Below are 18419 nucleotides of genomic sequence, written 5' to 3'. Positions count from 1 at the left end.
GCTTCAAACAAATCCAGATAAACATTCCACTGATTGAAGCTCTAAGAGATGCCAGGGATATGCTAAAATGATGAAGGACTTGATGTCTCGGAAGTTTGACTTCAAGACACTTATCGACTGTTGACCCTTACTCAGACATGTAGTCAGTGGTATCAGACCTTGTTGCTTGAAAACTATCTGATCCAGGTTAGTTTTACAATTCCATCACATTGGGGAACTTATGCATTTGCCTAAGGCACTTTTTGATTAGGGCGCCTACATAATCTCATTGCCCCTGGTCATTTTATAAGAAGTAGGCAGGCAGAGCTCGACCTACTTCGATGGTTATTGCAGCTGGCTGACAGGACTGTTAAGCGTCCATTTGGGATTCTTGATTATGTGCTTATTCATTGTTTTCCCTTGCAGATTTTGTAATCTTGGGATTGCAAAGTGGGATGAAGAAAATTCCCATAATTCTAGGTACGACCTTCTTGGCCACGGGAAGAGCGTTTTGATTTGATTGCGAGACAGGGGAGCTTAAGATGGGGCCTCAATGATGAAGGAAATTATATTCAATGTTTGCAGAAATTCGATGAGGCGACCAAGTGAGTTTGCAAATTGTTTTCCCTTATTGATGCAGTAGATTTATTGTAGAGGCTTGATGATGAAGCGATTGACGGTCGGGATCCCTTGCATTTTGACAAATTAGATGTATGTGAAATGGTGAAAGATTTGGCGGAATGGGTGTTGGCACTACGAAGCGTAAAGGTTTGGAGAAAATCTGGAGTTTGAGCCCTTACACTTAGAAAAGAGAGAGACCCCATCCAGCTAAACCATCCATCGAGGAACCCCTTAAGCTGGAATTGAAGCCTCTGCCAACCCACCTCAGAAGGTATAGAATTTCTAGGGCCTGACTCCACATTGCCTGTTATTATCTCATCTGGTTTGTTAGATGTGCAGGTTCAAACAGCTTTTACAGGTTACTCAGGGAGTTGCAAAACTTGCCATTGGATGGACCATGGCAGACATCAAGGGGATCAGCCCGCCTATGCATGCACAAGATTCTGCTTGGAAGAGGGGCACAACTTCCAGGAACATCAACGGCTAAATCCGAATATGAAGGAAGTTGGTGAAGAGAGGAAAGTTTGATAAAATGGTTGGAATGTGGGATCATTTCCAATTCTGACAGTAGCTGGGTTAGCCCAGTTCAATTGTGTGCCTAAAAAGTGGTGTGGCATGACGGTGGTAAAGAATGACACAATGGAACTTATATCAACAGAAAACCGTCACCGGCTGGAGGAATCTGCATGGATATAGAAAGTTGAATCTGGCCAACCAAAAAGACCACTTCCCACTTCCCTTCATTGATCAAATGTGGATAGATGGCGGGGAAGGGTCACACTTTTGCTTTCTTGGATGGGTTACTCAGGGTACAATCGATCTCCATTGCCCTTGATGATTAGAGAAAAGACCTCATTCACATGCTCCGTACGGAATTTATGCCTTCATGAGGATGCCCTTTGGTCTATGCAATGCACTGCCACATTCCAACGGCTGCATGATGGCCATATTTACTGACATGGCAGAGATATAATGGAGTGTTCATGGATGACTTTCAGTGGTGGGGAACCATTTGAGGACTGCCTAGTGAATTTGACGGGTGTGCACTGAAACGGTGCATTTGAAATAAACTTGGTTCTGAATTGGGAAAAGTGCCATTTCATGGTACAAGAAGGCATAGTCTTGGGGCACCGAGTGTCAAGCAAGGGAATAGAGGTTGATAGAGCAAAGGTTGATGTCATAGCAAAGCTGCCGCCGCCAACTTCAGTCAAAGCCATAAGGAGCTTTCTTGGACATGCCGGATTCTACCGGAGGTTCATTAAGGACTTCTCCAAAATTGCCAACCCTCTCTGTAAGTTGTTAGAGAAAGATCACCCCTTTGTATTTTCAGATGAATGCAGGGTAGCTTTTGAGGAGTTGAAGCAAAGGTTGGTCACAGCACCCATAATTGTTGCCCCTGACTGGGAGCAACCGTTCGAATTGATGTGTGATGCCAGTGACTACGCGGTGGGGGCAGTGCTGGGCCAGCGGAAGGACAAACTGATGCACCCAATCTACTATGCTAGTAGGACGCTGAGTGGAGCCCAGTTGAATTACACAGTGACAGAGAAGGAGATGCTAGCTGTGGTATTTGCTTTTGACAAGTTTCGGTCCTATCTAATAGGATCCAAGGTAATCGTATACTCTGACCATGCAGCTCTTAGGTACTTAATAGAAAAGAAGGACTCTAAGCCACGCCTGATTCGTTGGGTGTTGCTACTGCAAGAGTTCGATCTTGAAATTCGTGACCGCAAAGGCACTGAAAATCAAGTCGCTGATCACCTATCACGACTTGAAGGAGCTGAGAATGTGGTGGAAGTGGAGGAAATTCTGGAAACCTTTCCAGATGAACAGCTGCTCGTTACCACTCATCAGGAAGCGCCTTGGTATGCAGACTATGCCAATTACCTGGCCAGTGGTATTGTTCCTCACGACCTGTCATCGGTCCAGAGGAAGAGATTCTTTCGCGAAAGCCAATGGTATTACTGGGATGAGCCTTACTTGTTTAGAATATGCCTTGATAACATGATCCGGAGATGCGTCCCCGAGATCGAACAATCTTCTGTTTTGCAGGCCTGTCACGCTTCAGCGTATGGCGGTCACTTTGGAGGCATCAGGACGGCAGCTAAGGTGCTAGAGGCCGGATTTTTCTGGCCAACGGTATTTAAGGATTCTCACTTATGGGTCAAGAGTTGCAATGAATGTCAACGCACCGGGAACATTTCCCGGCGTCACGAGATGCCTATGAACCCAGTTCAAGAAGTGGAAGTGTTTGATGTTTGGGGGATAGATTTCATGGGTCCCTTCGTCAGCTCCTATGGCAATAAATACATTCTTGTTGCTGTAGATTACGTGTCCAAGTGGTTGTGGAAGCTGCTGCATTACCAACCAATGATGCTAAGGTGGTAGTCGGGTTTCTAAAGAAGAACATATTCAACCGCTTTGGGACACCATGTGCAATTATCAGCGATGGAGGAACTCATTTCTGTAACCGGGCCTTCGAGAAGTTGTTGGCTAAATATGATGTGCGCCACAAGGTGGCTACTCCGTACCACCCACAGACCAGTGGACAGGTTGAGGTGTCCAACAGAGAGATCAAGAGCGTATTGACAAAAAACTGTAAATGCTACAAGAACTGACTGGTCAAGGAAGCTGGATGATGCACTATAGGCTTACAGGACAGCATTCAAGACACCAATTGGGATGTCACCATATAAGTTGGTGTTTGGGAAGGCTTGTCACCTACCTGTAGAACTGGAACATAAAGCGTGGTGGGCACTGAAACAGCTGAATTTAGACTTGGAAGCTGCGGGCACGTCAAGAGTCACGGAATTACATGAGCTAGAGGAGTTCCGGTATCTTGCTTTTGAGAGCACAAGGCTATATAAAGAGAGAATGAAGAGGCTTCACGATCAGAACATCATTGAACGAAATTTCAAACCTGGAGACAAGGTACTACTTTATAACTCAAGACTGCGGTTATTCCCAGGAAAGCTAAAGTTAAGGTGGTCTGGACCATTTCGCGTGGTTGAAGTGTTTTCTTCCGGAGCTGTGGAAGTTTCTACTGAAGATGACTCTCGTACATTTAGAGTCAATGGTCAGCGGTTGAAATTGTATGTGGGCATGAACGAGCCTAAGGAGATGACCGAGCTGCATTTGAATGAACCCCAGAGGTCGAGCGAACCTTAATTACGCTCACTTGAGTCGTGCCGCGACGTTAAATCAGGCGCTACGTGGGAGGCAACCCATGACATTGTTGTAATTGTAACCTTTGTAATCTAGCTAAAAAAAAAAAGCGTTAGAATCAGAACAGGCGTTCTACCGCGGTGAAACCGCGGTAGAACACACCCGCGGAACCTCACTACCGCGGTTCCACCGCGAAAGCGGCAGAACCGCGGCAGGTCCAGACGCGGTCAGGTATTATGTTATCTTAATTTTTAATTTTTTTTTCTTTCTTTTCTTTCTTTTCCTAATCTTTTTAAAAGAACACCCCCCCACCTAAATACCCCCTATTCCGCCCCAAAACCCCCATTCCCCTCTTTCTTTCTCTCTCTCTTCTTCTTCTTCTTCTTCTTCCACACCATTCATCCACAACCCACACTCCCACACCTCCATTTTTTTTTCCTCTCTTCAACTCAAGTAAGTTCTTCTCCTCTCTCTCTATTTCTTTATTTTCTAAGTAGTGTAATTTGTTAATATTGTAGTTGTAGTTGAACCCTAGTTAGGATTAGTATAGTCATTTCCATTTTTTGCTTTCTTGTATGCTTACTATGGTTATTGTTGTTGTAGTTAATGTTTTGGAGGGTTGTTGGTGCCACATTAGTTGGGGTCTCCATTATAATATAATTGTGAAATTGTTTTGGTGGTTTGGAGACCTAAACTAGTTTTATGGTGTATATTGGTATTGGGTCATATGTTGCCCATGAATGGTGGTACTATGTTGTATATTTTTGGGGGTGTTCTAAGCCCGACTTAGGTTTGGGGTGTTGTACAGGATGGTTATTGTTGTATGGTGACTTGTTGGGTTAATAGATACTTGGGTTGTAGTTTTGTTAGCATAGGTGCTCATTGTTGGAGAATGGTGTTGGTCTTTTGGTGGTGTCGTATAGAGGAAATGTAAAAAATGGAATAAAGAATATAAGGAGTACTGAATAAAAAAAAAATAGAGAAAAATGGTGGTGTTGTATATAAGGGATAATATTGAATGGAATAAGTGTGGGGTGTATGTTGCCGGATGTGGTACTGAAAAGGTGGAGCTGTTGTAGGGTTTGTTATAGCTGGTGTCATTGGGTGGTGAAGTCTGAGTAACCACCTTATTGGCACTAGCTAGTGCAATTGGTTGATGGTTTGTTAACTGTTTTCAGGATTAATGGCTCCCAAAAGGCACAGGCGCTCTGGCGGTCCTTCCAACCGACCTGCTTATGATGAATCTAGATTCCAATCGGAACAAGCTGAGGATGACTTCCGTGCCAAAGCTAATAAAACGTTCATTCAAGAAATCCCGATTGATCGGGCTGCCCTCCGAGTTGAAAAAGTGGAGATGTATGAAGAGATTCGGCGGCGGGAAATGGAGTTCCTCTTTGCTGACCCTGAACCTGTCAACAAGATGTTGGTTCGTGAATTTTATGCAAATTGCCCATTGAATTTGGGTAGGGAGTTGAATTGTGCGGGGTACGGTGGTCAGTGCTCAGATTCCAACAATTCGCCGGGTGTTGAGGTTACCTCCATTCACCAGCGATGTTGACTACTATCATGACAGGCCCGAGGTGACATGGGAGGTCATGACAGATGTGCTTTGCACGGAGGGGCGACCTATTTGGCTAAAGAAAGATATAACTCTTAACTCTAACTCCTTCACTCACCTAGCTAAGTGTTGGTTGACGGTTATCTGTAGCAGGTTCCTGCCTTCTAGCAACACCACGGACGTGAACTTCAACAGGGCATTGTTGACTTGGTGCTTTGTGACAGGGAAAGATTTCGATGCAGCACGGATAATTGGCGATGAAATGGTCTTACGGGGACCGCTGCTGTCTAAGGGATTCTACTTCCCTTCCTTGGTAACCACACTATGCTTGCTGAGGAACACTCCTACCAACCCTGCTGATGGTGACTTGCCCCCAAAAGCAGCTTTCAAAGCTTCCGGTATCAGAGTGGGCAGGGGCACTCGCACTACCATTGAGATTGATGATGAGGAGGACGATCCGGTCCCTATGGCACCATCTAGGCGGTCTGTAGACAGTGCTGGACCCTCTTGGCGCTCTCATTCTGGAGCAGACCTATCTCGCTCACAGTCCTCCCGGCCTATGTTGCGCTCATTGGAGGAAGAGGTTGCGGATCTTCGCACCTCGGTGGATGGTCTACACACAAGGATGGACGCCATGTCACAGCGGCAAGCTAGATCTGAGAACAAGTTTATGGCTTGGCTGCGTGCATTGGGAAGGGCCTGCCATGTAGATCCCAGTACCGTCTCCGACTCAGATTGAGTTTCAGGGAAGTTTTCTCACCCTTCTGTTCTTTATTGTATTCTGAGGACATGGGGACATGCCATTGTTTTAAGTGTGGGGTGGGAGACTTGCTCTGACTGTGTATGGTAATGTATATAGATGTATGTTGTTGTGCTGTATCATTAGAGTAATATGTTGTATGTGTGTGAGTTTGTTATATTAGGATTAGCTGACTTGGCCCAACGATGGACACTTTTTGACGGGTTTCTTGAGGGTCTAAGTCAAATAAAAAAAAAAAAAAAATCGACTGGTAGAGGACTTTTCCTGATGACGGACTAGGTGGACAATACTCTTGAGGGAAGTAGTCCATGTAGGATTTTTATTTTATTTTATTTTCTTCTTTTAGGTAGTGTATTACCTCCCCCTTGGTTTTTCTTTTGACCACGGTTCTTTTCCAAGGGTTTTTCTTGAACCGGGTTAGGTAGATTTTTCTTTTTGAAGTTTAAGAATAAATGGGTGAAGGTCAGAATGTAACCCCAAATGTGTACACTTGTATAGAAAAGAACCTGAGTGTGTGACATCTAAGTTTGTTTGTGGACTCATAATAAATGCCTTAATTTTGCACATCTTAACTTGCTTGAACACTCGTATGATTGTGTTGATGAACTGATTCGGAATGAGTTACATGCTAAGTGTGTTTGAGCTGTTACTTGCATCTAATGTTTGCATATGATACCTAGAACTTGCCCTGTGTGTTTGCAAAGCGAAATAGAAGTTGTTTGGTTTTAGAGATGATTGAGGCATTTCTTTGTTTAACCCTTTATACTTGAAAATCCACCTGTGCATATTACCATAGTTAAACCCTTTTGAGCCTGAAGCCTTTTCTTTGATAACCCTATAATGATCTAAAATGTGGTGTTTAAATGCGCTAATTGAACTCTTCCCTCCTAAAAGCACTTGAAGCACTAAAATATATACAAAAGTCAAAGTGTGGGGTGGGGAGAAAGAAAAAAAAAAAAAAAAAAAAAGAAGGGAAAATCAAGAATGAAGGTCGGATTGGTGAACTGGCAGTGTATAATAAATCTGAAAAAAAAAGAAAGAAAGAAGAGAACAGAGAAAAAGAAAAGTAGTCAGTTGTACCAAACGAGAAGTGGGGTGGCGCAAGTGAAACAAAATGTGGAGAAACAAGTGGGTTGATCATGGAAGTAAAATAAAAGGAAGTGTGTATTAAAAGTGCTTAGGGAGGTTAGTCACTATATCCAAATATATCCTACCCGTCCCTTAGCCTACATTACAACCTATAAAGACCTCTTGATCTTTGACTGAATGACTCGATTAGTGGAGTATTACACTAGGGGCAAGCTTATGGTGTGTCTGTGTGGCATGTGAATGCTCTTTGCTGAGAGTGAGTGAATTCTTTCTATATATGGTTCCTTATTGTTGAATTTTATGTGTGTGTGGAACTTCTCTCAAATTTTGTGTATGTGAGGGCATGTGACTCTGGAAGAAAAAGTGAGTCTTCACTTCTGTTAGAGTAATTAGAGTGAGCACAAGTGTGTCTTGGCATGAGAGTCTGCATTTGAGATATGATTGTGCACCGCTTAGGTCAATCTTTGATAATAGCAGGTGTGACATAAATTGGGGCAATGCATTGAGCAGTTAGGCCTAGAAGTGTGGTTTAGTTTGCTCGAGGACGAGCAGAGGTTTAAGTGTGGGGTGTTGATAATAGGTGAATTTGACTATAATCACGCACCAAATAATCACCTTCTTGTGAACTTTTAATGTGGAAAATGACAACAAAATGCTCTTATTAGTGCTTTACATGATTTGCAGGTGATATAGGTGTAAGGAAGGCTAAGGAGCGGTTTTGGAGTCAACTATTGATGAAAAGAGGCTAATTGTTGAATTTCCCAAGTAACCCATTCAAAACAGGCCAAAATGCCTGGGTACAAGTTCCACCGCGGTTCTACCGCGACCGCGGTGAAACCGCGGTGGAAGGCAGTCTCTGAAGGTTGAAGATTCCGCGAAGGCATTTGACCGCGGTTCTACCGCGACCGCGGTAGAACCGCGGTGGGCACAGTAAACTTCGGGGACTTAAGTGTAAAACACGGGATTTTTAGACCTAAACCCTATTTAAAACGCTGGACTTCACCCAAAAGAGGCATGTATTGATTTCTAAGGGTTCTTAGCAAGAAAAACAATTGTGAGAAAGTACTCTAAACATCTTTCTTCTTTTCTTTTGATTTTATGATGAATTCAAGCTTAGTTTATTCTCCCATAGTCATGAGTAGCTAAATTCCTTGTCTAAGGCTTTGATGGAACCTATTGAGTGATGAACTTCTTGTTTATGTGAATACAAATTGCTAGTTAAATCTTTATTTGTTCAACTTCGTGTTCGTTGTAGTTAATTGACAGGATCCTCAATTAGCTATGCCTATTTAGTGTGCATAACTTGGAAAAGAGTACATATTTAGGGTATTGTTGAACAACACCACTCCTAGATTATTAGAGGAATCTATAATTGCGGGTTTAAAGGCGGGATTAGGAATAACGAAGCCTTGGGTGCAATTTAAATTGAATTGTGCGAAATTAAGCAAGCTAGTGTATCTCGGGAGAGTGCAATAGTAGATTACTGTGATTACTCGGGAGAGATTTGCGGTAAGATTAGCATTCATGATTGATAGAGATGTGGGGGTAAATTTGTATGAGCATAAACAGAAGGGATTCCATCAATAGGGGAAATCATTGCCTTAGCTTTTTCTCATAATTGTTTACAACCCTTCTAATTTAGTTATAGCCTTTTTATTTACTTGCAAGTTAGTTATTAAAGAACAATCAACTGAGAATTTGAATATTCGGGAAGCTGGTTCTGAAGACTTGGTGGGTCTGAAGGTAGCAGTTGGTAGGTTAACTCTCTGTGGGATTCGACTCCGAACTTGTAAACCGAATTATATTTGCAGCGACCGCATTGTCCTTTTTATAAGGCATAATTGGGCGTGATCAGATCACTCACACAAATACATTGAATACATTGCATAAACAGTATACTTTGTCGTATTCATTGCGCAAACAACAATATTCAATCATAAACAACACCATAAGACCTTCCCCACATATCCCAAAAACATCACAATATAGGTATTACTGAGTTTAATATTTTATGAAGAAATGCCAAATACAACTTTACTCAAGCCAACAAATATAGAAACTAACATTTCTGAAAATGCCACAAATTCCATTAAACTACAACAATAGAAGTGCTGGGTGTTCTATTTTTTCACCCAGTTTTCACCATTTTTACCATCGTGTAAATCTACTTACTAACCTGTCATGAATCACTCTTTGATAAGACGGGATGCTAATAATCAAATAATAATACAGCGTCTGCCAATAAAATACACTTCCATAAATAAAGTCAAGTATTTTAAAGCAAGTGCGTGTGCGTATGAATATAAAGATATATAATTTGTAAAATACATAAATGACCCCTTTAAGTTGTCCACAACAATCCCAATAGACTGATTTACCTAGTTGACACCTCCAGTTATTTTTTAATGTGTCTTATGGACACTCATGCCTTGCAAATCTTATGGGTGAATTACACTCGCGGATGACATGGAAAGTTAACAAATCAAAAGTAAAACCCATAATTACTTAAAAAAATCTATCTTATATATTAATAGAAAAGGAGAAGAGAAACGCAATATTAATGAAAAAGCAAAAACTAAATCATACCCCTCCTCTCCCCCAAAAATCTTCTTCTTCGTCACCAAAGGCCATCATTCTACCAAATCGGACCGTCTTCCCCTCCTTCTCCCTCAGCCCAAACTTCTTCTTCTTCTTCATAGCCCGCCACAATAAGAAGACTTGAAGAGATTAGTAGTTCGGTGGTTAATCGGCAGATAGGTGGTGGAAACGGCGAGAAGATACAAGTTGGGTGTGTTGTCTAAGAGTATTACTGTTCAAAAGGATGAAAAAAATATGGAGATCCGGCCGGTGAATTGAAGGTGGTCGTCGAGTATAAGTGGTGTTCTTGTATAAGAAAATAACGTCTGCTTATTGGAATTTGGAGCTAGATGAACCTATCTATGTCAAATTGAAATACATGGAATCAAAATCCAAAAAAAAAATTATATTTTAATTGACTCATAACTAAAAAATCATTTTCATGTTGAATTTCTAGTTCTTTTTTTAAATAATGGATTTGCCCATCTGAAAATTGTGCTGGGACTTCCTTTTCATGGTAAAGTTTGAGATTAGTGGTTTAAGTGGGCTCCACTAGTTAATTAAAGAAATAAACATAATTTTTGGAGGCTTCACTTGCTGCAAAGCGAGTGTAGTACATATATTTTGCCACGTCAATTTGAAGAGTTTAAGAGATGCACTGAAAAATAATTTGAGGCGTCTACTAGACAAATAGGTCTGTGGAGGTGTCCATTTGATTGTGATGACAACTTAAAGGGACCATTTATATATTTCGCCTATATAAAAGTCTGTGAAGGTGTCCATTTGATTGTGATGACAACTTAAAGGGACCATTTATATATTTCGCCTATATAATTTCATAAAACATCATGCACTTATGAGAGAGTTTTTTAAGAAAAAGACATAAAAACCCAAATAGGTAATTACTTTGACTTATTCAAACCATAGTCCAAGTTAGCATTTTGGACATATATTTGAAGTTGAAGCTGAAAGCTTTATTAAAAATTAAAGTTGAGAAAAATCTTATGAAAGTCAACCATGTTTGATATTTAAGTTTTTTTGGAAAATAAAGTTTATGAAAGTCATTGAAGATTTTTGAGAGTTAGAAAATTGAAGATTTAAATAAATTTACTTGAAAATACACCAGTGTTGAATCATTGGAAGAACCTTACAACAAATTAAACCTTAAATTTTACATGCATTATTTTCTTACAATTACCAACACAATAAATATAATTTTTCTAAGATAGTTAATTCCTTTTCATTTTTTTTCTCCTTGTAAAATAAAGACAAAGTAAAGCTAGACATTTGTTGAGTTCTCATACTGGTCAGCCATTTGAACATTATCGACATTATTTCCTTGTGCTTCTACATAAGGGCTGTTGCCTCCACTAGTTTTCCCTGCAAATTGCAACTTTGTTAGTACACAAACAATTGCATACTTGTACATATTTAATTAAGGTGAATTTCTATACATCGACACTGTAAAAGACATTTTACACTATTATGTTACACCAAAGAGAATTATACGTAATTATACTCATAAAAAAGTGGAATAAGTTAAGTTATGGACATTGACAATATAAAAAAAAAATTTACCATCAATAAATTTTAATATGTGATAGCAGCTTAGTACCATTTTATGAAGTTAACAATTAATGTGTATAATCATACAAATTTACATGTACTTACTTTATATGTGACCTAATTGTATAAATATTATGTAAATTATCAGTACAGAGAATTTAAATTTTAAGTGAAATTAGTATACTGATAAATATATATAAGGCAGACAACACTAATATAGTCAGACCTCTTTATAACAACATCCCTATATAATAATCATTCATTGTAAAAGCCAAGTTTTTCTCGGACCGATTTTTATGTTATGTTATAATATATGTCCTCTATAACAACATTTCACTATAGCAGCCAAAAAATATCGAAAAAACGAGGATGTTACAGAGAGGTTTGATTGTACTGTAAAAGCTCTTTGCACAAAGAGTATATACAGTCAGACCTCTCTTTAATAACATCCCTATATAACAATCATTCACTATAAAAGCCATATTTTTCTTGAAACCGAGTTTTATATTACGTAAAGTATATATAATATATGATTTCTATAACAACACTTTACTATAGCCGCCAAAAAATATCGGAACAAACGAGGTTGTTATAGAGAAGTTTGATGGTATAAGTTAGTAAATCTTACTTAATTTGTTAATTATGCTTTTTATTATGGCGCCCTAAAACCTCACCTGGGGTGATAGCTGCAGACGCTGTAGCCTTTTTACTATTATAGTTTAAAATAGCAATGACGCCCACAATAGCCCAAATGAGGAAGAAGGCTGGAATTGTAGTGCCAAGAATTATAGGCAATTTGTTTTTCTTCTTCTTCTTCTTCTTTGGCGATTTAGCGGATCGAGTTGTTGGCTGATTTCCTCCTGATGATGAATCAGTAGTGGTCTGGCAAGACTCATCAGATTGACTGCACAAATCTGAATTGCCTGAAATACTAAATATATAGTAGAAAAGTTGAATTAAATTAGTGTTTAGCACATTACAAGTCCAAGAAATAGAACATGTAAAAAATTTGCTAGTTGCTTTTCTTACTCTATGTTTAATCCATTTTTGTTTGACAATGAGGCAGGTATTGATCCACTGAACTGGTTATTTGCCAAATTCCTGGAACAAATCAAATTCAATTGTTACTGATTATTGTCATATTAATAGCGTGTTCGGTCAAGTTTTTCCAAATCCAAAAGTATTTTTTAAAGAAGGTTTTTTTTTAAAAAGAAAATGCTTTTGAGTAGAAGAGGAGGCAGTTTTGGAGAAGTAGAAAAAAGTAGCTTCTCTCGAAAAGCACATTTTTGAAAAGCACTTTTGTGAAAAATAAACTTAGATGCAATTTTTAAAAGTTTTGTCAAACACTAATTGCTGCTCAGAATTACTTTTCAAATTAATTAGTCAAACACAAACTGCTTCTCACCAAAAGTACTTTTGAAAAAACACTTTTAAGAAAAGGCACTTATCAAAATAAGTTGATTTTTACAGCTTGGCCAAACAAGCTATAATTATCGAAAGCTTTTAGCATATTTATCATAATAATGTTTTAGTTCTAGGTATTGACGATGCAAAAAATATTTACGCAATCATATATAGGTAAATTGTTAGTATATATAACTTAAATTTATAAAGAATATAATATTTTTATACTTACAGTTCTTTAAGATTTGGTAAGGTGCCAAGGAAATCAGGAATAGGTCCATCCAAATTGTTGCCACTCAAATCACTGCAATCCAAGAAAAAGGAGAGTAAGAAATTAAAATAATATCCCTATTTGGGAAGAAATTGAATGTATTTAAATTAAACGAGGAAAAAAAGAATAAGAAATACATTGTCTGAAGAGCATCCATGGAACTAAGATCTGGAAGTGATCCTGAAAGATTGAAGCCACTCAAGTACCTGTAAATTAATTATTTCAACAAAATTTTAGAATTAATATAAAAGCATGTATTATCTTATTAATTATCACTACTAGAAATTCAGCAAAAACCGACCAAGAAAAATCGACCAACTTTGGTCGGTAAAAAAACCGGCCAAAAACCGACCAAAGTTGGTCGGTTTTTCAAAATATTTTAACTTTTAATTTTTTTTAACGAAACCGACCAACTTTGGTCGGTTTTCTTTGGCGCAAAAATGCGGGAAACTATTTTTGAGTCCAGCGAAATTTATTTTTCAAGAAACCGACCAACTTTGATCGGTTTTTGCAATTAAAATAATTTAAAATTAATATTAAAAAAACCGACCAACTTTGTTCGGTAAATCCGGCCGGTCATTTTAAAAAATCGACCAACTTTGGTCGGTAATTTTATTTTTTAATAAAATCGACCAACTTTGGTCGGTTATTTTCGTGCGAAAATAAAATTAAAGAGTTTAAATAAAAGAAAAGACAATCTTAAAACAAAATGCACCAATGGTCTTGTGGTAGAATAGTATCGTGCCACAATACAAACCCCGGTTCGATTCCCAGACGGTGAATCTTTTGATTACATAATTAAAATACCGACCAACTTTGGTCGGTTTTTTTTTTTTGCAATATTTTTTTTTCGAAATTTAATTTACCGACCAACGTTGGTCGGTAATTTCCGACCAACTTTGGTCGGTATAGTAAAGCGACCACCAAAATACCGTCCAAGCGTATTTGGTCGCATTTTGGTCGGTAATTGGTCATAACCGACCAATGTTGGTCAATTTTTTTTATCGCTAATTACCGGATTTCTAATAGTGTATATTAATTAAGATGGTGCTTACAGTGCTGTTATGCGAGGTGGACCATCACTGCTACAATTAACCCAATCCCAAGTAAAGGATGTTGGAAGACAAGGATCACCATTCCATTCTTGTAATACCTCAAATTCATCTTGCAGTGATACTAAGCTCTCCACTATACAAAAATATCATATACTACTTAATTAAATATAATATTCCATATATAATTTAATAAGATTAAACCCATCAATAAATAAAAGATTTAAGTTAAATACACTGATAGCGTAAAGAATTTTACATTATCGTGCACTTTCATCGTCTATAAAAAATTTATTACTCATTTTTTCAGATTGATACGAAAGAGTTACTTTTTGTTGTAGGTGATCAACTTAACCTAATTGTGCAAAAGAATTTATACACTATCAATACATAAATTTAAACTCATAGATGAATGAATTTATCTCCACGCACCAATAATGTAAAGAACTTTTAGACTATCGGGTCGAATTGACCTACAACAACAGCTAACTCTCGATATTACGTAATTATTATGATATAGGAGTGAAAAATGGGCTGTTTGGGCTGGTCAAGATTGTAACCCAACATAGTATGATATGATGATTAGTAAAATAAAATATCACGTGCTATAATCAGTTAAATTACACTGATAGTGTAAATATTGTTTACGTTGTTAGTGTGCATGACTTAACTTTGAATAAATAGTAGGGTACGTAGTACGTACCATCTTGACTGTTTGTTCCATCAGTCAACACATCACTAATGATGAATAATTCCAAGGCATTGATAAGAGGAGGAAGTGTTGAATCAGGAGTAGGGACAAGAGAAAAAGTAGTGTTTGGTGTAACAGTAAGATTACTAACAAACAATTGAGTAAAATTTCCATATGGTGGTAAAATAGGGTCTGAAAAAGGCTCAATATCTTTCAAAATTCTGAAGGATCTTGTTTGGTTTGAGTCAAGTTGAGTCACTTCAGAAAAATACATGTTCATGTAAATTGGAACTTCAAAGGGAAGAAATTTCATGTTTAAAGTTATGAAATTGGATGAATTGATTGTAGAAATAGCATTTTGTAGCACTTGTTGTGGAGGATGATCTACTTGAGTTGTATCAATGTTTGTGGCTTCGTTTGAGACTGATATTAGTCCATTTCCAGGAATTCCTGGCACCCATATTCTGTCATAAGGATCATCTATGTACCTGTTCATTTTGTTAAAAGAGAAATCCGTTAATGAAACAGCCTCTTGCGTATATAAATGTAGGGTAAGGCTGCATACAATTATAGACCCTTGTGGTCCGGCCCTTTCCCGAACCCCGCGCATAACGGAAGCTTAGTGCACCGGACTGCCCTTTTAAAAACGTGTTAATGAAAGGGGAAAAAACAATAGGTATAGCTTCAAAAATTTAGTCATTATGCATAAAAAACAATAATAACGACTAGATCTAGACTTCAATTTCAAACAAATTGGGGTCGGCTATATGAACTGTTACTATCCATATTGTATTGATCTATATATGCGCGCATAAGAACTAATTTCTCTAACACTAAAATATTTGAAGTTCATATTATAACATGACAATATGTTCGTATAACATGCATAAACCAAAACATATAAACATTGTTTAATTTTTTCACATTAATTAGCACCAAAAGCGGAGCTGTATGGTCAAAAGGAGTTCAATTGAATCTCATTCACTAGAAGCTATATATAGCTAGTGTGCAAAAAAAAATAAAAAAAAATTCTTCTGTATGTAGTTCTATAAATTGTTGAATCTTTTTAACATATGTGGAGCTTATAGTATAGTAGCAAAGGTGCCTAAAAAATTGCTTAAGTCACAAATATGAATAACAGGATGTGACATTTCGCATTGTTTAAATCTCTTGTTAGAATTTCTGACTCCACCCAGAGGTGGATGCAATGCATGGGCATCGGGTTCAACTGAACCCAGTACTTTTGGCGCAAAGCATAAGTTTATCTGTAAAAATTCATTAATATTGCAATATATATCAATATGAACTCATAACTTTAAAAATAAAATAGGTTCAATGCTAAAAACCTTAAGGATCGTTTATTACGCGGGATAAGGTGAGATAAGATGTGAGATTAAATTTATACCATGTTTGGTTGATGGTATAAATTTACCAAATATCGTATAAGTTTAATCCCAATCTTAATACAGAATATCCCACCTTATCCCATCAAACTTGGGATTATATTATCCCACCTCCCAGATGGGATAAATTAGTCCAGGGATTATAATCCCGGATAATTTAATCCGAATACCAAACGACCCTTTAAGGTTGAACCCATAAAACTTAAATCCTAGATCGGTCTCCGACTCCACCACTGATTAACACTGAATCGAAGTCTAACACAAAGATAGAATTAGGAATATATATAACATAGAGACTTGTACGTACCTGATAGTTTGATTGGAACCATAAGCAACTCTTCTGTTCAAGAACAAAGCATAATTGGAATCAACATGACTATACATATTAGAATCCAAACTACGAACTTCAAGTGCTGAGATAAAAGGAAACTGATCAGCCACAGTCTGAGCAAGACAGACACTAAGGTAATCCCCTTTAACAACATAAATTGTCTCGTAATAAACAAGTTGGTCACTAGTTTTGACATTGGCCTTATTCCCATCAAATTGAAGTGAAAATGATGGAGGTGAAGATTTTCCATCGTAATTTCCATAGTTAAAGCTCGCTCGAATTAAAACTCGAACGCCTTTTTCGACTTTAATGAGGTAGCAATTCTTGTTTCTGCTAGTGAAAACTCTAAGAGTGTCCATTACATGAGATAATGAGTTGCTGGATTTTACAACGTAGGATTTTCCATTGCTTATATAATCTTCATCTCCTAACCAGACTATTGAATTTTCGTCTGTGTACGTTTCTGATGATCCACAATCAAGGCTCACAAACACTGCAAATAAAGGGAAAAAATAGAAAAGAACAGAAATTAATTAGCAAGATATATTAAATAGAATATGGTTTTCAGAAGGTATAAATAATTAAGCTATATAAGCTTACCATCAGCAGAAACTGAAGAGAAAACACAGAGAACTAAAACAAGTAGGAAAAAATGGCTGCTAGCCATGCTGAAGTAGAGAATGATGGATAATGAAGCTTGGGGCTGCAGCATTATATATATATATATATATATATATATATATATATATATATATATATATATGGACAGTTTGTTATATAATTAATTGTTAGATAGTGATGGTTTAGTGTCTATTTTAAACCAATGGAATGGCAAAATTAGTTGACCTTATGTTTGGCGTATATTTTTCACTCGTTTACTAGCTTTCATGGTGTAATATATTTTCATCGAAATACTAGGGTATTTATTCATGCATCAACGAATTAACAGAAATTTTATTAGATAGTAATTAATACCTTTGGAAATCTGTATGCATGAAAACCCAAAATAAGGCATAGCGTAAAAAGATTGATCACTTTACATGTATAATAGGGGCGGATGTAGCTTACGGGCTATGGATTCATCAAACTCATAAATTTCGACACTTTATATATCTAAAAATGAAGAGAAACAAATGGTCTGCTACTCTGGTAGTATAATTTTAACTGAACAGTTTTTGAGTAAGAATCGAAGAATTTTACTACGTTGACTTTGACTTCAGTAAGGAGTTAATCTAGGAAGCCAACTAATATGCCAGATGATATAAAAGGGATTAAAGACGACTTTGAACTTGTCAAAGTAAACTGCAGAATTTGTACATAGTGAATGTATCATGATCTGTCGATCTATCTCTCCATTTTGGATTATGTACCAACTTCCTGCATTTCTTCCTCGTAGAAAATGCAGACGACAAGGACTTTTGTGAGGTATGTCAGTCGATGGCCAAAGATGCTTCATTAGCACCATACGTTTATTGGTTGTTGCCGACTTCGTGCAAAAGAAAGGGAGCCAAAAAATGCTAGAAGTATATATATCTTATTACAAGTGTCAAGTGTATTGGGAGAAAGATTACCCAGATACGCCAAAAAATGCTAGAAGATACAAGTGCATGTCGTCATTCAAAATGAGATTACTCTTAACTAAAGGTCAAATTGTTAAACCTTCAGCTACATTATCCCAGCACTAGAATTATCAATTTGTAAAGTAATTCGACGCTACCCCATGTCACAGGCTAGTTGAAAACTATTGAGAACTCTCTACAGCTCAACTCTAAAAGGATGTGCAGTCCCTATTTTTGACTGAAAATTTTCCAAGCCACTTACCATCGGAGTCATGAAAATGTAACGACTCAACTTGTCGTTTTAAGAATTTACGCCCCGTTCAGAGACTTAAGGTCTCGAGCAACTTCGTAATATGTATTATGACTTGCGTGTACGGTCGAGTTTGGTTTTCG

General features: G+C 37.7%; 1 protein-coding gene across 1 annotated transcript; it reads right to left on the bottom strand.

Annotated features, from left to right (window-relative positions):
- Positions 1-10830: 10830 nt before the first annotated feature.
- LOC109240595 (probable LRR receptor-like serine/threonine-protein kinase At1g05700) lies at positions 10831-17164 on the bottom strand. Its single transcript, XM_019407256.1, has 9 exons — positions 17068-17164; positions 16444-16960; positions 14746-15221; positions 14046-14178; positions 13128-13196; positions 12952-13023; positions 12345-12416; positions 11990-12246; positions 10831-11129 (listed from the first exon to the last, which is right to left on the bottom strand). Exons 1-9 carry the CDS (start codon positions 17132-17134, stop codon positions 11029-11031), a joined length of 1764 nt encoding a protein of 587 aa, XP_019262801.1. The 5' UTR covers positions 17135-17164; the 3' UTR covers positions 10831-11028.
- Between the last annotated feature and the right edge of the window lie 1255 nt (positions 17165-18419).

This window comes from Nicotiana attenuata, unplaced genomic scaffold, assembly GCF_001879085.1.
Source record: "Nicotiana attenuata strain UT unplaced genomic scaffold, NIATTr2, whole genome shotgun sequence".
In the NCBI taxonomy this organism is placed as follows: domain Eukaryota; kingdom Viridiplantae; phylum Streptophyta; class Magnoliopsida; order Solanales; family Solanaceae; genus Nicotiana; species Nicotiana attenuata.
The sequence above is the reverse complement of the archived record's forward strand: the minus strand, read 5'-3'. Positions and strand labels throughout refer to the sequence as shown.